This window comes from Loxodonta africana, chromosome 2 (genome assembly GCF_030014295.1).
Source record: "Loxodonta africana isolate mLoxAfr1 chromosome 2, mLoxAfr1.hap2, whole genome shotgun sequence".
In the NCBI taxonomy this organism is placed as follows: domain Eukaryota; kingdom Metazoa; phylum Chordata; class Mammalia; order Proboscidea; family Elephantidae; genus Loxodonta; species Loxodonta africana.
The window spans coordinates 216,592,829-216,617,149 of record NC_087343.1 but is presented as its reverse complement, the minus strand read 5'-3'; the positions used below and the strand labels follow the sequence as shown (position 1 = coordinate 216,617,149).

Here is a 24,321-nt window from a genome sequence, read left to right as displayed (position 1 = left end):
CATTTTGTTTTCGATTATGCATACATTAATGTATGATTTCAAAAATAATTTTAAAATAATAAAATCCAAATTAAATATTAACCCAAAAGGCTTAAAACAGGCACACTGGAACGAAGTAAATAATACTCATATCCTTGGAGCAAAGTTCAAATAAGATGTAAGTATAATATAAACACATTATATTCATATATAAAATTTCTGATGATATAGAAAACATAAAAACTTCAACTCTGTCAGTACATACTAACATCTACAAAAATCGTTTTAAAGAACATCAGTGTTCTGACAATTCTTAGTGGTTGAGAGAATTTCTTTTAATCTCACATATCCAGAGAAATGCTTTGAAACATGTCAAGGAGACACAGTTCCCGTTTGTGCCTTACAAAAGATATAATTTTATTTTAAAATAGATCAACTTGTCCCACCTATTCTCACAATTATCTCCTTCTAAATGGAGTACAGATTCATACCACACCATGGAAATGCTAGTGACTTTTAAATACATTTTTCCATATAATGTCTATAAATGTCTCCAGAAGGATTTCTAGCATTGGCAAAATACACTCAACCAAGACACAGAGCAGACTTCAAGCATCAGATTCTAAGAGAATATCATGCTGGTCCTATTTCTATTACTGCAATCTATCTTCCCTCCTTAAGAAAACTGAAAGTCACTTTTCCACCATCTCCATGTACCTACCACCCACACCTGTCCCCTAATTTTTTCCCATTTTCTCTGTAATCTGGGATTCAGAGATGCAAACTACTTTAAGCCCACTAAAACCAAGATTTGATAAAGTCAACTTTTATGGGGGAGAGAGACTACTAACTGAACTTCAGAGCTGGAAGATCATCTGATACTAACCCCTCGCCCTAAAAACAAAGAAACTGCATACACTTCCAGAAACACAGTGTAGAAGATAAAAACCCTATACACAGAAGCCAAAGCCCTCCCAAACTTTCCTCTAACACTATCTAAGACCAATCAATGTATCAGGCAGGTATCAATAAGCCTCTGGGTTTCTTGTTCATATGAAAACATACATAAGCGTTCAAAAAAGATCAGCTCAGAATCATTCCCCACGTCATCATCTACAATACCTACGAACCAAAGTTGAAGAAAAATTTAAAAATCACTCTCCGATCAAAAGCATTAAATGCACTCCCTGATTGAATCTCAGTTTACTTCAAACTTTGACATCATTTGGTGTTGTTTTTGAACTACTGGAACCCTCATATGCCTCCTTTAACTCCTAAGGATAAAAAGGGAAGGGAAAAGATAAGTTTTATTTTTAAGCCAATTTTGTTCACACCCTTACCCATGCATCTTTAACATTTTTGTTCATCCAAGTTTCAACCTTGTGTTATTCCTTCCACATTGGTAAAGCAATTCTAACCCAGCCTATCTTTCCATCTATAGCAGTAAACAGGGCATTTTCAACATAAACAAGGACTGTTACCTGGTTCACCTCTTGAACATTCTTCCTACCTATCACAAAATCCCCATCCTGGAGGGAGAAAAGTAAAACCTCCACATTCCTGTTTTCCTTCAGGGCCTAGAGACACAAGCAAGCCCATTATCTGCCTGGTGACAGATGCACTGGGGTAAAACATCCAAAAGTTAATGTCATTTAGCTTATCGTCAATTCTCTTTAAAGCCACTTAAATTGTGGCAGTTAGAGAAGTATCAATGAGTAACAGTTTTAGAATTGGAAATTAAACATTTAAAATTCTTAAAAATAGTTAACTCACAGTTAGAAATAGAACTACGACACAACCCAGAAACCCACTCCTCGGAATATATCCTGGAGAAATAAGAGCCTTCACACAAACAGATATATGCACACCCATGTTTATTGCAGCTCTGTTTACAATAGCAAAAAGCTGGAAGCAACCAAGGTGTCCATTAACGGATGAATGGTTAAATAAATTGTGGTATATTCACACGATGGAATACTACGCATCGATAAAGAACAGTGACGAATCTGTGAAACATTTCATAACATGGGGGAACCTGGAAGGCATTATGCTGAGCGAAATCAGTCAGAGGCAAAAGGACAAATATTGTATAAGACCACTATTATAAGATCTTGAGAAATAGTATAAACTGAGAAGAACACATACTTCTGTGGTTACGAGGGGGGAGGGAGGGAGGGTAGGAGAGGGTTTTTTACTGATTAGTAGATAAGAACTGCTTTAGGTGAACGGAAGGACAATACCCAATACACGGAAGGTCAGCTCAACTGGACTGGACCAAAAGCAAAGAAGTTTCCGGGATAAACTGAATGCTTCAAAGGTCAACGGAGCAAGGGCGGGGGCTTGGGGACCATGGTTTAAGGGGACTTCTACGTCAACTGGCAAAGTAATTCTATTATGAAAACATTCTGCATCCCACTTTGAAATGTGGCGTCTGGGGTCTTAAATGCTAACAAGCAGCCATCTAAGATGCATCAATTGGTCTCAACCCACCTGGATCAAAGGAGAATGAAGAACTCCAAGGTCACACGATAACTAAGAGCCCAACAGACAGAAAGGGCCACACGAACCAGAGACCTACATCATCCTGAGACCAGAAGAACTAGTTGGTGCCCGGCCACAACCGATGACTGCCCTGACAGGGAGCACAACAGAGAACCCCTGAGGGAGCAGGAGAACAGTGGGATGCAGACCCCAAATTCTCACAAAAAGACCAGACTTAATGGTCTGACTGAGACTAGAGGAATCCTCGTGGTCACGGTCCCCAAACCTTCTGTTGGCCCAGGACAGGAACCATTCCCGAAGACAACTCATCAGACATGAAAGGGACTGGACAGTGGGTAGGAGAGAGATGCTGATGAACAGTGAGCTATTTGTATCAGGTGGACGGACACTTGAGACTGTGTTGGCATCTCCTGTCTGGAGGGGCGATGGGAGGATAGAGAGAGTCGGAAGCTGGCAAAATTGTCACCAAAGGAGAGACTGGAAGGGCTGACTCATTGGGGGAGAGCAAGTGGGAGTACGGAGTAAGGTGTATATAAACTTGTATGTGACAGTCTGACTTGATTTGTAAACGTTCACTTGAAGCTCAATAAAAGTTAATAAAAAAATAAAAATAAAAAATAGTTAACTCACTAAATTAAAATCTTCTTTACATAAAAATATATTTCAGAATTTCTAGTAAAGTTTTCTTTACTAGAAGTTTTCTCGGTATACAATTAATCATTAACATTTCTCTAAATACAATATTCCTATTGCTTTTTCCCCTGTATTTTAAGAAGAAATATATTTAGGATAACTGGTAACTTCTCATCGGCAGTTACTGATGTTCAAGATATATACAGCCTCTATCCTCTCAGTGTATAACAGCCATTATTATACCAAGTAATATATCACAGAAGATTATCTCAAATAACAAATCATTCCATACCAACAATTTTGTATTTTAGGGAGAAGTACAATGCAGCTTTACACCTCTGAGAAAACAGAAAGTAGATAAAAATGCATTTTTTTTTTTTTTTGAATTTGAAGCCATCTAAGTTGGAAAAATATTCAAAAACTTTGGGCAACTCAAGGTTTTAATTCTATAAAGTGAGGCTGCCACCACATTGTTTCACTGGATACCTTTAACAAAAGATTAAGCCCAGTAAGTATCTGTAGTCTCAAACTTAAGAGCAATCAATACTTTTTCCCTACTTCTCCTAAATTTACTTAAAATATTGGAAGGTAAACTATCCTTTACATCTGGATTACAGACATAATTTTTTTAAATCTTGGGCTGTTCTTTACTTCTGTGGATGAACTAATTCATGTTTGGAGAATGGTACCATTCTCCTCCTCCTCCCAAAACTGAAAAGCCACCTAGAAAATTATGAAAAGTCACTGTTGTACATCAAATACACTTTTACTTCCTCATTCGGCTATCGTGGAAATCAACCCTTTATTGAGCCAAATCTTAATAATAGTATATTGCTAGAACAAAAAAAATTAACTTTGGAGTTAAAAAATACTTTTGTATTGTACTTATCAGAATAATAAAATATAACAATTTCATCTTTCTTACGTATCTTCATCTATACAAACTACATTAAGTATTTACTTGCTAATTCTGGTATCATGTGAAAACAAGTAGACAGAATTAACAAATTTAGGCCTGACTTAAAAATGGACAATACAAAAAATTCACATTTAAGAGCCCTGAGTGGGAAGCATCTGAAGCCGAGGTAACAGAGAGAGGCTATGTGTCTGTTCATGAGGAGGTGATAGGCAAACCACGTGAACAGGCCAAGGACAAAGAAAGCAGTGCTTCTGAGCAGAGCCCAAAGCAAAGTCACAAAAGCAGAAAGTGAAGTACAGGTGTTGTTAACTTTCAATAGAACAGCCTCTCACAGGCAATTTTAAGTAGCAAGCTACAGGGTGAGTAGCAGGATGAATTTTTTATTGAGGCCAGGAAGGCCACCTAGTTCTTAATATGTGTTAACGAAATTCATTAGTAAATAGAAAACTAAGGATAGCCACAAAACAGAGCAGTGCCTGAAAAAATCCTTTAAGACTGGCAGCAAAAGAAGGACCCAATACCAACCACATCCAGAAGTTCAGTTTAATAAAAGAGAAGGGTGCTTCTACCAAGAAAATCTAAAGCACCTGATAAAGAGTTTCCAGGTCAAGGTGACAGACTAAACACGCTTCATTGTATCTACCATGATAAGCACTGAAGTAAAGAAGCACAAAATAAAATCACTGGAAGTATGGGATGGAGACACACCTGTGGACCAAAGATTCCGACAGCTTTCAGGAAAACAAAAGACAAACGGAATCACAACATTAGGTAAAAGAAAGTCAAAGACCTAGAGCTGAAAGCTCGTGCCAGGAACCGCAGAAGCTGCAAGTGCCCTTTTGGGCAGGAAGGAAAACTGGAAAGGAAGGAGGGGCATGGGGCAGCCTGACTTATTCCAGAACTCTCTGCTGTAAAGTTGGCCTCCCTCAATGGCTCTAAAGCAGTACCTACTGCACAGTCAGCATGCCTCAGCCACTCAACCACACATGCGCAGTCCCACCCCTCCCAAGCCGAAGCCAAAGAAATGCCCTGAAAGGATGCAAAGCCACCTGCCTAAGAAAGGCTCGGTCACACATGCCCTTACTGCTTGGTGAGCCTCCTCAGCCTGGTAGCAGAGGAAGTGACCGTTCCTTCCTGCCAGGGCCTCATTCACATTCACTAAACTAAAAGCCTGTCATCAGTTCACATGCCTCACCCACAAGTGGCAAATCTGCACTCAGTCCTCCTCACGTTCGGGACAGCAGCTGATGAAGGCAGAGGCAATTCTGGTTCCTGGGCTGGGCTACAAGGGGTTCAGATATTTATTTTTAAAATAATATAATAAAGAAGGGCCCTAAATGGATCAAAGATGACAAGTGTCATAAATAAGACACTTAAAACTCTACGTCTGAGATAAAAAAAAAAAAAATTCCTAGTGAAAGCTGAATGCACAGCACACAATTAAACCATTTCTTAAATCATCACTACATTACAATACACCTCAATCCCACTTTTAACATTTCTCCTATGAGCAGAACAAACTTAGTGACAGAGCATTCTAGCTCCCTCCCTGCAACGCATGGTGCTTTTCCAGAATAGTATTCTGTTTTCAGTTTTCAGAACCAACTCAAGTCAAAAGCATGGCATTCAATTATAGCTAAAAAGAAAGGTGTGTAAGTAGATAACCTGTATACAATGTAGAAGTAATTGGTGGGCAAAGGTTGTGAGGTAGAAAGAAATATAAAAGATACTAAAGCCCTCATTTTACATCAAGGGAAACTTATGGGCAAAGAGAGGTTTAAATCAATTTTATAAAATTTTAATAACAGAAACAGAAAAACCTTTAAAAACGGATAGGAGAAACTGACAGGAAAAAGGTAATGTAGAGAACTGTTTGGTTTCATCCTTCTGGGACCAAAGTCAGTAGTTTTTTAAATGATAAACCGAAACAGCTATAAACACATCACTTTAAATACATTACTATATTTAAAGTGATGGAAGTAGCCAAGAGAATAATTAAAAAACTCAATAGATTAAAAGGAGTTACTAGTAAGAAGTGGGAATAAGAAAATGAAAACTGCTATTTCATTTTTTCTTCCAAAATGGATTAAATGTCATTGACAACTGCGTGTAAATTGGTGATTCATGCTTACTATTGAAGAAAAACACAAATCTGAACGCAACCTGTCAGCTGAGCATGACCTGAAGAATAATGCTGCTGGTAGGTGGGGGAAAAAAGGCTGGCTGTAACCACTAGGAGGCTACAGAAAGAGCACATTTTAACAAGAAAAAACTTTTTAAGCTTTTATAACTTTACACAACAGAGATTTACGTTTGTACTAACAAGATAAATATTTGTATTTTCAAGTACCTGCTTTTTGAGTGGTAGATTCTTTGCAGTATATTTTGTGGGTGTTTTATAAAACCGGAAAGGAACTTATTTGTGTTTCTCTCTAATATAGATCTATTGAATAATATGGATTGCCATACTTTTTAAAAACACTAGAATACAGGGTAAACAGGCCCATACCAAACTAAACAGAAAACACTAAACATCCTCAGGAGGAAGTATAATCATAATTTATGCCTTCTGAGGAGTTGATCTACACTATCCAAGCGTTAAGCAGTAAGCACTTTTTATATGGGTTTCTTAGTTTGGATTTTCTGTGTAAAAAATCTTATTCCTTAAAGTTCAACCAAAATCTATTTTTAAAAACTTTTTAAATAATGCCCAAATCTATCCATTTTCTAACAATACAAAAACTAAGCTCCATCAAAATATTCCTAGAACCAAAAGCACATTTCATTTCACTTAAATCTACAATTCAAATCAATGTCCATAATACACATTCTTCACAACTTACACTTGCCTGTTTGAGAACACATGCTCCTTTTTAAGGCAGTGATAACTTCTACAGACGTTCCAGAAAAGCGAATACTGATAAGCTTATTGTATCTTATCAAAACTAAGGAGTCCTTGGGAATTTCTTTAAAAGGAGAAATACACTACACAAAATAAAAGGTCACTACCATCAATAGAGTGTTAATGGGTTTATTCTCATTTGTTCAACAAATATTTGAGAATCTAGTACGTTCCAGGCATTGCACTAATAAATAAGACCTAGTCCCCGCACACTAAAACTGACAGATACTATGACCAAAACTAAAAGGCAAACAACAAACTGGAAAACATTTAGTCCCCGCACACTAAAACTGACAGATACTATGACCAAAACTAAAAGGCAAACAACAAACTGGAAAACATACCTATAATAATGCTGGTTAAGAGTAGGGGGCTCCAGAAACACACCGCTTGCTGGGTTTGCATCCTAGTTCCATCCCTTACTAGTTGTATGGCCTAGAGCAAGCTACTTAACCTCTGGCTAGATTAACTGTGGTACCAATTGCAGAGTTATTAAGTGTGAGTAATACCTGCAAAGCATTTAGAATACCTGGCATGTAGCACGTGTTCAATGAAGAACTCTTATTAAAAAAAATTAAAACTCTAAGAGAAATTATCAGCCAAGAACATTAAAAGGAAATTCACAGAAGAACATGAGTAACAACCGTAAGAAAATATATTCAATCTCATTAATACACAAACAAATGTAAATTAAAATACTGAGTTATCTTTGATAGTTAAGAGGGCGGCAAGGGAGGTAGAGGGGTATTCACTAACTGTACACAAGAATTATTTTACATGAAGGCAAGGACAACATACAATACAGGGGAAGTCAGCACAACTGAACTAAACCAAAAGCTAAGAAATTTCCTGAATACAACCAAACACTTCAAGGGATAGAGTAGCAGGGGCCGGGGTCTGAGGACCATGGTTTCAGGGGACATCTAGGTCAACTGGCATAACAAACTGTATTAAGAAAATGTTCTGTATCCCACTTTGGTGACTGGTGACTGGCGTCTTAAAAGCTAACAACAAGCAGCCATCTAAGATACATCAATTGGTTCCAACCCACCTGCAGCAAAGGAGAATGAAAAATACCAAAGACAGAAAATATTAGCCGTTAAGAGACAGAAAGGGCCACATAAACCAGAGACTCCATCAGCCTGAGACCAGAAGAGCTAGATGGTGCCTGGCTACCACCAGTGACCACCCTTACAGGGAATACAACAGAGAGTCCCTGACAGAGCAGAAGAAAAGTGGGGTGCAGAACTCTATTTCTAGTAAAAGACCAGACTTAATGGTCTGACTGAGACAGAATGAACCTCTGAAGACATGGCCCTCTGACTCTCTGTTAGCCCAAAACTAAAACCACCATTCCTGATGCCAACACTTCAGACAAAGATTAGACTGGACTATAAGACATAAAATGATACTCATGAAAAGTGTGTTTCTTAGCTGAAGGAGATACATGAGATAAATGGGCAGCTCCTGTCCAGATGCAAGATGAGAAGGCAACTAGATATGTGGACACAGGAAATCTGGGGTGGGTAGGAGGAGTGTGCTGTCACATTATAGAGAGAGCAGCTAGGGTCACATAGCTATGTGTGTATAAATTTTTCTATGAGAAATTAACTTGAGCTGTGAACTTTCAATTAAAGCACAAAAAAACAAAAACTGAGTTATGTTTTATCTATCAAACTGGTAAACGTTTTTAAATACTCAGGATCCCAGGGTATGGGAAAATACTGATGTACACCTGGTAGAAGCACAAATTTTAGTTTAAAAAGGTATTTGAAAATACATATCAAAAACCTTTAAAGCGTATGTATGCTTTAACCCAATAGCTCCAACTTCTAGGACTTGGAACCAAGGCAATAAATCACAGATGAGCATAAAGACTTCCTATAATAATGTTCACTTAAACATTATTTATAAATTAATTAGCAAAAATAAGGAATAGGTTATTAATTATTACCAATATTAAGACCAATTTGTGGCATACTAATTAGTTATTAAAAATGACACTATAAAAGAATGTTAATGATGGGGAAATGTAGACCAGACTATAAAAAGTAAATAAAATATGATGCTAATTTTATTTCTTATATAGCGTGTGAATGAGCCACAGGCACATGAAGTAAAACATAATATACACACCAAAAACTTATGGTATTTTCTTTGAGTGTTAAGACTACTGGTAATTTTTTTTTCTTCATTATAGTCTTCTATCTGAAATTGAATTATTTTTAATTAAAAATATATATAAACTGCATTGTGGTGATGATAGCTGCACAACTGTATAAATTTACTGTAACTCGAACTTACTTGTAAAAGGGGTAAATTTTACAGTATGTTAATTATGCTTCAAGGAATCTGTACACATATACGTAACTTATTAAAACGTTGTGGGGTGGGGAAGAGTCCCTGCCCTCAAGGAGAGAAAAAAATTACACGCATTTTATTTTCTTTGGTGGGAGAGGGACTACTAGTGGGGGAAGGGAGTATTTCAGGTATCTTTCAACAATAAATGTGCATGATTCCAACAACTTTTTTACTACTATAGCATGTAAAAACAGATACTATGTAATCATTTCAAGCACATCAGTATAAAAAACAGAATATTAACTTTTCAACTAATTCAGTTTCCAGAACCCCTTTATCTACTGTCACATTCTTTCCCTATCTGTCTTACTCTTGCAAATCCTTTCTGAATAATTCCAGAGTCCAAATTATAGGCCACAGAAGTGGTAGACAAGCAGAAAAAATAGGCCTACTTTCAGTATCTAATAACTAAAACACAGTCTTGCAACACTAAATTATATAAATGAGATACAAATTTGAGCCTCACTGTAATTCTGATAATCCCAGGTGATGCCAATGGTTTATGCACTCAGCTGCTAACCCAAAGACTGGCAGTTTGAGTCCACCCACAGACACCTCTGAAGAAAGGCTTGGTGATCTACTTAAAACATCAGCCACTGAAAACCCTATGGAGCACAGTTCTACTCTGACACACACGGGGTCGCCAATAATCAGAATCGACCCCACAGCAACTGGTTTGTAAGTCTGATAACACAGGTAGAACAAATAAATGTTACAGCATTAAAATGTAATTTGAGAAGGCATCAATTTCTTAAATGGGAGAATTTAAGAAAATGAAAGCACCATACCCACAAAATCAGTACGGTAACAATTCAGAGGGCAGATAATAAAAGAGTAAGGCACGTCTACTAGCAAGCACTATGCACTCTGCTCTGTATTATGAAGTATTATCACCATTATTATGATTATTATTCCCCATCTGAAGAAACTGAGAGTTAGGGGTTTGTATTTTTATTCTAATGGTTACCTTAATACTAATAACTTTATATCATATCCTAAATCATCCCCTTTTTTTCTTTCTTTTCATTATGTGTCAGGGCGGAAAGGCAGGGTGGAAAGGTAGGACCTATTGAGCCCCCTACTTAGGAACAACACTGGAATTTAACCAATAACATTTTTGCCCCTTTTCCCTGTCCCCACCCCCCAGCATCTGATTTGAAGTAATATTCTTTTGTTATTGTTGTTGTGTACCATTAAGTCAATTCCGACTCACAGCAACACTGTATGACAGAGTAGGACTTTCCAAGGCTGTAATCTTTACTGGAGCAGGCTGCCAGGTCTTTTCTCCCACGGAGCCCCTAATGGGTTTGAACCACCGACCTTTCAGTTAGCAGCCAAGCACTTAACCAGTGGGCCACCAGAGTTCCTTAACATCCTTCTTCACCCAGTTAATAACTATAAAGCAATCAGCAACCTTATTCTACTTTTGATTTTTGGATTTGTACTGTATCTTCATTGCACAGAAGATAGTCATTACATATTACACCCTCACTTATAACCATCATTTAGTCTAAATTCTACAATACCTATTCAATGCTTGTTCTCCTTATCATCAATATCCCTCCAGCCTTTTCGGTTGCCTGAAGTTTGTTCTCTAGTAGATTCCTCAAGAAGGACTCACAGAAATAATATTCCCCAAGCTCTGGTGTTCACTGCTTTGTCTGCTGTCTTTACAGCTGGAAATCCATTTAGCTGGATATAGCACTCTCGGCTCCCATTTACTTTCCTTGAGTATATCAGATGTGATTTCACTGCTTCTGACATAAAACATGGCGGTCAAAATCTGATGTAATCTAATATTCTTCCCATTAATAATGACTTATGTCTTTTTTCCTGGATGCCCAAAGAGGTTTTTTTTTTTTTTCCTTTTAGAGTCCAGTAATTTTTAATAGAACAAGTCTACAGGCTAGTCAGTTCAGGATCAACTTCCCAGATATACAACAAGCCCTTTCCAAATGTGGTGGCAACTTTTTTTTTTTTTTAAGGAAATTTTCTTGAGTTATTAATTAGCATTTGTTCGGTTTCATTGCTCCGATTCTTCTTTAGGGCCTCCTATTATTTATACGTTGAGACTTCTTTGCCTGTCTTTAATAACTGTCACTTTCTCTGGAACGGTTCTCCCTTCCCCTCACCCATTTCTTTTTGGTTTTTTTTTTTTTTATTCATCTTCTGTTTCTCTGAAGGAATTTTCTGTTGTATATTTTCACTCTCGAGTTCCTTCTAGTTTACCTTCAATTTTGAAATGATTTTTTTCCTTTATTTTTCTTTCCTGAGTTATCACCACATTTCTGAGTTTTCCTTATTTGAATTTATGTTGCTCTTTCACATTTGTATCATTTTCTAAATTTCTTCGGGTTTGTTTTGAAATGTTAGGTTATAGTTTTCATCTGTTTTTGTGAACACTTCTTTCTGGCATGCTTTCATTGTCTGCAAGGCTATACTATTCTGCTTCTTGTTTCTTTTTTCTTATAAAAACTCTGTGGGCAATTTGACTGTGATTCTTGTCTGTTGCTCATTTTTATGTGAAATAAAAAACTTTTAGGAGACTGGAGTGGGTCATAATATCCTTTCTGGCTTCAGTAGGAGTCCTCTGCTTTCTTCATGAAGTATAAGAAAACTTCTACTGCATATATACTACCCTCTTTTACATTTTTCTAAAACAGAGGATTCTTCTTTTTGCCTGCTGAATTAGAGATTTATTTTTAACTACAAAACCCAATGCTGACAAAGGTTTGTTAAAAGAGACACATTTATATAATCCTAGTGAGTACAAACTGGTACATATTACAAAATAGCCACAAAAAAAAAAAACCATAAAGCCATTGTGGAAAACAGTGTGGTGGTTCCTCAAAAAACTAAAAACAGAACTACCATATGACCCAGGAATTTCAAGCCCAGGCATACACCCAAAACCTGAAAGCAAAGACTCAAAATGACACAAGTACACCAATGCTCACTGCAGCACTATTCACAACAGTTAAAAAGTGGAAACAACTTAAATGCCCATCAACAGATGAATGGATAAACAAAATGTGCTACATACATAAAATGGAATACTACTCAGCCAATAGGAGAAATGAAGTCTCGATACATGCTACAGTATGGATGGAGCTTGAAGACATAAAGCTGAGCAAAATAAGCCAGTCACAAAAGGACAAATACTGTATGACCTCACTTATATAAAAAGACAAGAAAAGGCAAAGTTTATTAGTGGTTACCAGGGGCAGGAGGGAGAGTAAAAAGGGGGTTAACAGTGATGGGAAAATCACATTGATTAAGGGTAGGGTTGCACAGTCAACTGTTGTAATTGTTGTCTATAGGTCCTACACCTGTAAAAAGAGTAGCTGCTGAGGCTGCTTATGTACAACCAAATACCTCATGGAATTGTATCTGGTTCCTTGGTTTGGAAGTTTAGGGTTATGGTTTCATGGGACTTCTCGGTTAATTGTCCTAATAATGTAGTTAAAGCTTCTGATCTACCTCCTAGTTCGTTGCATAGTGCCTAAAGTCTTCAAGTCGCCATTCAAGGAATGACCATTGGTCTCTATTATTTGCCTGGAGGAACAGCAGAAAAAGTGAGAGTCAGTGATACTGCATGGTTTAAAATCAGGAAAGGCGTGCGTCAGGGTTGTAAACTTTCACCATACTTAATCAATCTCTATGCCGCGCAAATAATCCGAGAAACTGGACTATATGAAGAAGCATGGGGCATCAGTGTTGGCGGAAGACTCATTAACAATCTCTAATATGCAGATGACACAACCTTGCTTGCTGAAAATTAAGAGGACTTGAAGCACTTACTGATGAAGATCAAAGACTACAACTTTCAGTATGGATTACACCTCAACATAAAGAAAACACAAATCCTCACTAGTGGACCAATAAGCAACTTCATCATGAAAGACTGAAGTTGTCAAGGATTTCATTTTATTTGGATCCACAATCAACACCCATGGAAGCAGCAGTCAAAAAAAATCCAACAACTGACTGTACTGGGCAATTCAGCTGCAAAAGATCTCTTTAAAGGTGTTGAAAGTAAGCCACTTTGAGGACTAAGGTATGCCTAACCCAAATCATACTTTCAATAGCCTCACATGCATGGGAAAGCTGGACAATGAATAAGAAAGACAGAAGAACTGATGCCTTTGAATTGTGGTGCTGATGAAGAATAATGAATATACCATGGACTGTCCGAAGAACAAACAAGTCTGTCTTGTAAGAAGCAGAGCCAGAGTACTCCTTGGAAGTGAGGATGGCAAGACTTTGTCTCATGTACTTTGGACATGTTATCAGGAGGGATCAGTCCCTGGAGAAGGACATCATGGTTGGTAAGGTGGAGGGTCAGAGAAAAAGAAGACCCTCAATGAAATGGATTGACACAGCGGCTGCAACAATGGGCTCAAACACAGCAACAACTGAGAGGATGATATAGGACCATCATTCTGTCATACGTAGGGTCTCTATGAGTTGGAATCGATTCAACAGCACCTAACAACAACATGGAATGTGTGGCTAATTGTCCCCATGAACAACTACCTTCTTTGCCACAAGACCAGAACAACTGGATTGATGTCCAGCTACCATGACTAAACATTTTGATCAAAGATTCTACAAAAGATTCCACAAAAGATTCCTGATCAAAAGGGGGGAAAAGTAGAGCAGAATTTCAAATTCACATGGGCTCTAGACTCTCTGGAGCCATGGAGGCTGAATGAACCCCTAAAACTATTACCTTGAGCTAACCTTTAAACTTTAAACCAAAAATATCACTTGAAGTTAACCTAAAACCAAACAATAGTTTAACTAGTAAAAAGGTCTGCCTTAAGCATTGTGCTCTTTAAAGAACTATCTATTATGGGATCAAATTGACAAAAGCAACTCGAAAGATTAGATAGGAACCTTGGGGGCAGTGAGTTTATGTTAATGAGGAGGAAATAAGTCAGAAAAGGAGGGCGAGAATGGTTGCACAAGTCAAAAGAACTTAATCAATGCCATTAAATTGTATGTGTAGAAACTGTGAATTGGTGTATGTTTTGCTGTTTATATTCTCAACAACAAAATAAAATTTAGAAGGAAAAAAAATCTTAACGAGAATACCAGAAGCTACACTGCACTGTGAACCAATTAAAAAAAAGAAACTAAACCTGTTGCTGTTGAGCCAATTCCGACTCACAGCAACTCCACGTTAGCACTCTTAAAAGTTCTATCAAGGGTCTTAAAATTTCTGAAACCCTATGACCCAAGCGTTATCATGCCTAGGAATCAATTATAAGAAATATTTTAATAAATTTTAATAATAATAATTTTAGCATATAGCCAAACATTTATGCACTGATGTTAGTACTTCAGAAAATTTAAAAAAAAAAAAAAAACTTAATGTCTAAGAATAAAGACTAGCTAGCTTAACTAAGAAATGACCACACACTGAAATAGTCTCAAATCAGCACACTTTAAATTTCTAAGGTCATTCATCCTCAAAAACAATTACAGTTCTCAATGCTCTAGACCTGCTCCAAGTCCAGTGTGACAGCAGACCACTGTTGTTAGTATTTTTGATGACACGGGGAAATGTTTATGATCTAAAGATATAAAGTTAGGCAATTAAAAAAAAGATATAAAACAGATTTTCAGGATTATCTCATTAATCAGAAATGATAAAGAAAAAAACAAAACAAAAAAGATTGGAAGGGATGTGCCACAGTACTTTGGACAGCTGAACTTTTCAGTGTTTCTACTTTTCTCTATTTTTCTAAATTTCTAAATGTTTTCAATGGCTGTTTATTACTTAATAAACAGAGAGAGAAAGTAAAAACCTGGGAGCAAAAATACATCCACTGGGTTTATCATTTACCAAAAGCAATCTCACTGAATTAGGAAGAGCAAATTATCAGATTGCTCAGGGCTGAGAAACAAATGAAACCTAGACAAACTAAACATACATAGATGACACTTAGAAAAAGATACATAGGACCATATGAACAATTCCAAAATTGGCAATATGTACCAAAATATGAAAATGCACATACCCTTTTATTCTCCTAATGAGCAGAACAAAAGTTTTTTTTTACCCAACAAAATTCACATTCTAAAATCAGAGAATCTCAAGTTGAAAACTCTGCCACATCAAATGGTTTTAATTAAGCCCTTAAATTCTTACATATAAGAATTATGGCAAAGACTGAATGAACACATCAATCCATTTTAAATAAGTTTCTAAGATTATTCACCTCCAAAAAAAGTTATAGTTCTGTGTGCTCTGGAACTATTCCAAATTTTAGAATGAGTAGCATATCGCTAAAATTAATTAAAAAAAAAAAAAAAAAAAACCATTACTGCTTGTTAAAGAAGTCCACATCAACGAAATAAAAAATAGTATCAACTGTTGTGTCTGACAGCTTTTCCCAATTATTTCATGGGATGCTGATGGGTATAAATCAAAATAAAAGAGTGGATGTCCCTTAATGAAATAAACTGAAGAAATGCTAGGTTAAGCAGGTTTCTTCATGTAAGAGCCTTTTGTTAATGTGCATAGTAATCTCTGAGGTATTGTATTTTCTAAATTTAAGCTTAAAAAATAAGTGATTCTATATCCTACAGTGAATTTGGTTACCACTTGATTGGAAAGGGAAAGAGTGGCTTCCAGGATGATAGTGTGATAGTGTGCTTGGGTAAAATGATATCATTCATCGATAACGGGAATAAACAGGAGACAGGGCGGGGATCTGTGCAGGAGAGGCATCCAGAAGGCAATTATGTGAGTCTGGAACTAGGAGAGAAGGCAGGGACACAAACACATTTTATTAACGTCAGCATGTAGGTGTCCTCAAAGCCTTTACTATGAATGCCATCACGCAGAGGGTGTTTTCTGTTTTTAGTTAAGGTGCCTTGAGCTCAAGAGCTAAGTCTTAAAAATGTACCATTAATATCCACGGCATCATTTATTTGTTTACATATCTGCTACCTCCCCCAAATGAAATGTACTTCTTGATTCTTAAGGACATGAATTATGTAATTTATCCTTGTAGACAGAGTACCTATTACAGTACCTGGTAAAGCAAATCCTAGCTAAATGTTAGTCACACAAATGAGCTGTTGTCTTCTAAACATCCAAAGACAATTTAATTTTATCTCCTTTATGTTCTAATTATATTTTTTAAAACATACAAAAAGAACCCTAAAATTAAACACCTATATACACACTTATGTGAGTTACACCAAAGTCTGACTTTAGCTTGGTGTTCAGTCAAAATCTATTCTTAAGCTCTGGTTTCTGACAGACTAATTAGCCAATGCCTACTTTAATGTCCTTTCTAGTATCCCCGAATCAACGGGATGGTATGAAAGAGTAACTCAGCATTACATCTAACCAGCATAACACAATACCACGAACAATGCCTGGTGAAAGCAGAAGCTTTCAAGTATGCATAAGCATTCTATTGGCTGAAGAATAATAAACGTGAACACAGTTAGCTAGTACAGGAGCTAACCCCTCCATTAATTAATGATGATTACAAAAAGTATTAATTGTTTAACATAAAATTAACTTTCAAATTGTTAAAACGGGAAATATACCAACAGCTAGTACATGTATTTAAGAGAGTGCTAGATCTTTTTCTCTTATATGCCAAAAAAATTTGGTAATTTTTAATTAATACAATGTCAAGTAAGAGATTGGATTACATTGTAAATCTGATTCATCTTTGTTCAATTTTTCTTGTGTTCTAACATTCATAAAATTAACCAGATAACCTTTATAAACTGTATTAATTTAATTCTATTGAGGCCGTCTTTCAAGAAAAAGGAATAATTGAGAGTCCTTCATATTTTGAGGATAAACTAGAAGTATCAACTTTGCCACCTCAAAATTTCATGAGGAGAATCTCCAATATCAATACTAGCCATGGATAGATCTACGAGATCCCTCAAAGATACTGTGTCCTGTACTGACCTCAGTTGAAAGTGAGCATCTACTTGGTATAGTCAATGTGCAGTAAAGTGCCCAAGGAACAATCCGGGAGTGGGGACAGTGCTGAGAAACTGTTCCTGCACCAAAAGGTCAAGCTTATAAAATCTGAAAGCAAAAAATTTTCATAAAATTCTAAGAACTTTCTGTAAACATCCCTACTGATTTCTCTCTAATGATCGTACTCAGCCTTGGCATACTGTTGACCTTAACGAGGCCCTCAGAAAGAACGCATAATCGGTGTACTTCTAATACATACAATCAAATACATACGTACACACGTGTCCATGTAGAAGAGAGAGACACAGTCGGGAGATGATTATTACTCAATTACCTTTGACTTAAAAAAAGACTCACCATCAGCTTCTTACAGACAAGTCCCTCATGATTGTTAAAACAGTTTATCTATAATTCAATTCACAAACATATTCAAGCATGTTTCTCCATATGAAATGGTACACTCAAAACATTAAATTTTAAAATCCTACTTTAACATCAAAAATGGTAACTTTTTCCTTTTGGAAAAGATGTATCACCAAGAACAAGAACGGATCACAAAAACTTTAACAGCTATACCAACAATGTAACTGGATACCTATTCAAGATTCAACATTCACGTAGTTACTTCTCTTCCAGTTAAAGGCCACATTTTCAGATATTAGTTCATAACCAAGTAAGACCTACGGACTCTACAAATATAAATCACTTGGTTCATCAGAATGCCTCACTATCTGCCTGATTCTCAAGAACCTACACGTTTAAACGTTATTTAGAGTTTGAACAGAGCCATATATTTAATAGCCTCCATTTTTCCACGTACAAATAAGATCACCTCAATTAATTATAAAGCAATAAAAAAATATTCTTTCAAGAGCACCTTCACACTGTTTCTCCTATATAAATACAAATGGCAAAAGGGAGAGAGGGACCAAGAAAGGAAGGGAAAAGGGACAGAGAGCTGAGAAAGGCAAGGGACAAGTAAAGAAAAACCAAAATCCCAGACACAGATTTTCTTAACGAATCAAACAACTGCATGGAATACTATTAATATTCTGAGCTTTATTAAAGATACATTACTAACATCTACTCCTTATGCCTTTAAAAGATTTGCTATATTCTAATAAGGATTTGCAGGAGACATTCATTCAACCATAAAGGTGGATATTTATTTTATTAACAGAAATAATTCAATTTCCACCAAAGCATTAACCAACCATCCACTTTTAAAAGCCTCAAGCACCAGCAATCAGTATATTCTATTTCTACTAACACCACGATAAGTCACTGATTATCAGACAATCTGAGTCCCAAAGCCAAGTTTAATAAATATCCCAGCTACCTTCGGCATTTACTGATCTAAGTAATCTCCCCCCGCTCAACACACCCATACTAATGGATATTTATCAAAAACCAGGCCGTTCCAAATATATCATCAGTCCCCACATTCTCTCAGACAACCATAGTTTTACTGTATTTCAAAACATGAGTCACCTGTATGCATCGTCTTCTTTCAAGTCTCATATCATCCTGATGGGGTGGGGGGAGGGAGGGAAGAGTCCAGCAGCAAAACTATAACACTGTGTGAAGAAAAACAGATTATGATAAGAGATAATGATGCAAGACAATTACCCCTAATTGAGGAATATCTCACGTAACTACAATCCCCAAAACATACAGATAGAAGTACTCCATATTTTCAAAATGTTTACTAACACTGAGTTATGCTTACTTGAAAATTTTCCTTAGCCTTCATTAATCAAAATCAATTTTGTGTGTATAAAAAAAAGTATTTGTCAGGAAGAATAAAAACAGTTTTTAAATGTGCATGCTACCAACAAAATCTTCAAGCATTTCTAGGTATGGAACAAACACTGACTTATTCAGCTATTCTATTATTAATGTTAAAAAAAATCTACATTTTGTAATCTCCATCAATTTGCGAATCAATACAAAGGTGAGTTAACTTTTCATAGTGACTTACTATCAAAGCAGGCAACGAAGGTTACTTTACAGGAAAGACAACATGTCAATCTAGCAAAAGTTATTTGTAAATTAAGTACTAAGACACTTCTCAGAACTGTTTCACTAAGTCTATATAAAAACCCTCCTGCTGTCAGAGTGGCTTCTCTTATTTACTGTAATTCTTTTACAGTACTTTCTACTTAGTGCTTCCACTGCTATTCCATGATTGACCAACAACTTTCATAATAGCCGAGGAGAAAGTGAAAGCAACCTCATCACTGTTATCGACTAAGAGCAAACGATAGCAGCCAAAGAGACAAAGTACAGGTTAAAATCTAATTTATAAATGGGTAGAATCGAAAAATTTATTTTTAAAACTGATACTGTAGATTTAATAACTACTCCTAATGAAGAAATTTTGCTAAGACCAGGCTAGTCAAAAGAAACCTTTTGATTCCAAAAGATATTACTAAGGACCATGCAGGGGGAAAGTAGTACAGAAAGTTATCCAATTCTAGATTCTTCAATTACCTGGACAAATTCTACGTTGTTCACCTTTGTCTCAATCCTGATGCCTATAATCCTCTAAATTTTACATTGTGGCATCCCAACCATTCTGCTTTATATTTAATAGTTGCTTTCCAAAAGTAGTTCTATGCTCCTAAATTACCAACCAACGTTTCAATGGCCTCAGTGTAGTTCTTTTGAGGTGTTAGGGAAGAAATCAACCGTACTGAAATAATCCACACAAATATTTGCAATTTTCAATGAGGATGGTAAGCCTGTTGCTGTCGAGTCAATTCCAACTCATAGAGGTCCTACAGGACAGAGCACAACTGCCTCATAGGGTTTCCAAAGCTGTAATATTTGGGACATCATGCTTAGTGAAGTACAGGGTAAGCAAAAGAGAGGAAGACCCTCAACAAGATGGAGTGACACAGTGGCTGCAACAATGGGCTTAAGCATACCAACAATTGTGAGGATGGTGCAGGACCGGGCAGTGTTTCGTTCTGTTGCACACAGGGTCGCTGAAAGTCAGGGCCAACTTGATGGCACCTAACTAAAACAATCTTTACAGAAGCAGACTGCAGCATCTTTCTCCCTCAAGGTGGCTGGTGGGTTCAAACCACCAACCTTTCAGTTTGAGTGCTTTTACCATTGTGCCACCAGGGCTCCTTATAAGGATGCTAATTAGCCCAAATGAACCTCTAATTGGTAGAATTCCAAGTGGTGTTGCAAAATAAAATACTACTCAGGCAGTCTGAAGAAAAACATTTGTAGGCAAGTGGTTACATACATTTGAATCTATATTTATCACCCAAAACTATTTTCTGCTTTCACTTATTTCTCCTTCTACTTCTGAACTCCTAGGTTCTTTAAAATCTCCAAGTGTATACGTCAAATAACAGCAAGAGCAGGCACTTCATTGGAAGAGAAGCTCAGGGACTGAGGCTTAAATGTATAAATCATTTGAAAATTGGGAACTGCCTACATCTGAAATCAACTATAATCCAGAATCCACTTTTCAAGAACTACATTCCCAGTTAGGATACTGCTATGGCTTCAAGTAAAACCCTAGACAAAGGTACCCAATTTTTTGAGTGGATGGTTGGATAGATGGATGAGTGGTCAAACGTTGCTATCTGCTGTCAAGTTGATTCCAACTCAGAGCAAACCCATGCGTGCAGAGTAGAACTGCTCCATAGGATTTTTAAGGCTATAGGCTTTCGGAAGCAGATCACCAGGTCTGTCTTCCAAGGCACCTCTGGGTGGGTTCAAACTGCCAACCTTTTGGCTAGTAAACAAGCGCTTAATCATTTGCACCACCAGGGACTCCTGGATAGACTTTAAAATTCTGTCTTAGTTTTATTTACAAAAATAATCAATAATTAGAAAATCTAGATTAAATTATTTTTACTGTAAAGACCTACTTTTCTAGGAATTTTCTCCCCTAGAAATGGTCTGTCTTAAAAATTCTAGTATGGATCATGGAGAAAGAAAATAGCTATGAACTATATATAATCAAGTTCTTCAAGCTCTCAACATCATATTCTACCTATAAAATATCACAATATTAGAATGCTACCACACCTTGTCAACTTTAATGGTTTCAGCAGAAATAGGTATTATTCATATACTTCATAAGAAGCAAAATCAATTAAGATGTTAGAATTCTTTTTATTTTATTACAAGTTATAAAAAATTAGCCAATTTACTTCATTACGGTTTGAAATCCAAAATCTAAAGGTAAGGAACTTGCATCAAAATTGCCTGACCCTAAAACTGACACCTCTTAGAAATGTCATCCATTAATCACTATTCATCTCAAAAGCACCCTTCAGCAAAGGATGAAGTGTCTCCACAAGTCACAGAATTTGCTGCCGACACAGGTAGCAACTAACCATCATAAACTGGGTAATAATAAACTCCAGAATGCTTGACCTTAGATTGTTTAAATAAAGATTCTAGGGATTATTCATTCCATATAGCCTTCAGGCTAGTCCCTTTTCAAGAAAAAATTGCTTATACCAGGTCACAGTTTTACGACAATAAGTAGATAATACCAAACACTAAATGTGCCTGGCAGACAGATTGTAGATACAATATCCTTTCTAAAAAAGCTTTAAAATCCAGTCATGTTTTTTAATTTTTCTGAGAAAACTTTGCAATGCATTCTACCTCCCCCGCTCCCTGATCTCAAATGGAATCATTTAAAAATTAGGCTCCCCATCTCAAATGGAATCATTTAAAAATTAGGGAGCAAAATGTAGATGCTAATGAAAAGCATCTACTAGCCTCCCCATAAGAAGGTCCATAATCCTCAACACATCTTTTACAGTATGTTTTAGCTCACATTTTGCTGAAGGCAATACAATGGTCTATGAACAATCCAGGAACTGAGTTTAAGTCATTTTTTAAGCTAAACTTGCAAACCATTTTTTTAGTTGCCTCAAAATCACTGCATAAAATTAACCCACAGCATATCTTCAGAGGAAGTAAAATTTCAACAAGCTGTCTGAATTTAAGCACATGGTATACACTCAGGTATGGGTCAGATAATCTCTGATTAAAGGATATGGTTTTATTTCAAAAACTAAGTGGAAGTACAGTTTTTTATTTATTATTATTCCTTTAATGTACACATTACAGATATTCTCATATGTATTTCACAACTTAAAAAATTTAACCCATGTGAAAAAATAAAACATAATGCACAATTTAAATCTACAATTTAAAGAGCTGGAAAATGCCAGTTAAAAATAACTGCAAAAAAAAGACAGGGTACAAAAATGAAATCAAGGGAAGACAGATTTAAAACGTAATTCCATGAATTAAAATTACAATGATTATTATATATTATGCCTCTCGTTTCTTATAAACTTTTGCTCATTTACACTAACAGATTAAAGCGACAGAAGAAAATGTTTTCTTCAATATAAGAATTTTAGCGATATTCTAGAATTATAATAAAGGAGTCGAGGGGAAAAGAAAATAGGAAAAAGTTGATTCTCATGCCTAACCCACAAGAAAAAAAAAAATGTATAATTCTAATTCCTAGTAAATGGTCAAATGACATACAGAGAAAAAGCTCCTACACTAATTGGGGATTTCAAGCGAAAACCTAAGAAGCAAGAACATCTATCACCCCTTCCCCAAATTCCCTAAGAAACAATCACAGGTTTTAAAAATAAATAAAGCAAGAAGCACAAAACTTTAGAATGTGATATCACACCAAAACTATGAGTAAAACCATAGGGAAAAGAACCCTTGCAGAATGCTTACTATGCACCAGCCACCCAGCTGAGACACTCTACAGATGCTGACACATTTAATCTCCTGACAGCTCTACAGCAGGCAGTGCTGCTGCCATTTTATTACTGGGCAAATGAAGGGTCAGAGAAATTAACTGGCCTTAAGGTCATAGCTTGTGAACTCTGGTCCCCCACGCCAGAGTTCACCATTCTTCCACACGCCAAGACGCCTCTCATAAAGACCACAGAAACGGTTGTGAGATAAATCATAATAAAGATGCAGGAATCCACATGTGTCTGAGTCTGATTTTTGACCCTGTGCTCACTCTTTAGGAACCCTGATGGCACAGTGGTTGGCTGCTAATGGAAAGGCTGATAGTTCAAATCCACCAGCTGCTCAGGAGCAGAAAGAAGGGGCAGTCTGCTTCTGTAAAGATTTACAGAAGTTCTATTGCCCTACAGGGTCTTTATGAGTCAGAACTGACTCGATGGCAGTATGTTTGGCTTTGGCTTGCTCACTTTTTTGCCTTACCCATCCCAAACATGAAAAAAAATAAAATAAAAACGAAAGCTCAAAAGAAGTAAATTAACCGGTAAATGCATTTTCGTTTAGGAGAATGGAACACTAGTTCTCCTCAAAGGTTAGTCTAGTAGAGAAGTTCTGACTCTGGCATATAACAGACGGCTACCAGCATACTTAAAAGGAGACAAACTGAAAAGAAGGTAAACCTGATAGCAGATGACTCATTTTTGCACTAAAGCCTTGGACAAGACAGAAGAACATTAAGGATTATAAACCTGGGTTTTGGGTTATACTATCCCCATGGCATCGTGGAGGTAGGAATAGGGGAGATATATGTGCTAAAGGCAATAGCAACATGCGATTTCTCATGAAATTCCATGAGAAGAGCTGATATAACCTGAGTAAGCACTAAGGAGAACGGTCAGGCACTAAGACCTGCAGAGGTTAAAATAAAGGCTGCCCAGAACTTCTGCTCTCCCAGGCACCAAGTTACTCAGCCTCTCCGAAACTAGGCCTGGGCTCAAATAAGATAAAAGTAGGTACAGCATATTTGGACACACCAACAAACACAGCAAATCAGGAGGGAAATGCCTCAAGTACACATTCTCTGTAACAATGTATATAACACACTGACAAATATATTTTTAAAAACTGCCAAGGGAGAGACTAAAAAGTTTCCAGGGGCAAGCTATAATCAGTAAGTACACACTAATTCAAACTATGTAAACTGCCACTGATATTTCATTTTGCTTGCTATTCTGTCTTCCTTTAGTGAATGTGAAAATACTTATAAATGATTGGCAAAGGTTTATATCAACCGTCAAG

General features: G+C 36.6%; 1 protein-coding gene across 3 annotated transcripts in view; it reads right to left on the bottom strand.

The window, feature by feature from the left end:
• The window catches only part of DYRK1A (dual specificity tyrosine phosphorylation regulated kinase 1A), a 146,442-nt gene that overhangs the window by 77,227 nt on the left and 44,894 nt on the right, over positions 1–24,321 (bottom strand). For 2 of the 3 annotated variants that reach the window (XM_023559093.2, XM_064279454.1), the window contains exon 2: positions 18,751–18,836. In XM_023559093.2, coding sequence (XP_023414861.1) covers positions 18,751–18,760 — 10 coding nt within the window. In that variant the 5' untranslated portion in view covers positions 18,761–18,836. The other variant, XM_023559096.2, reaches the window with a different exon arrangement.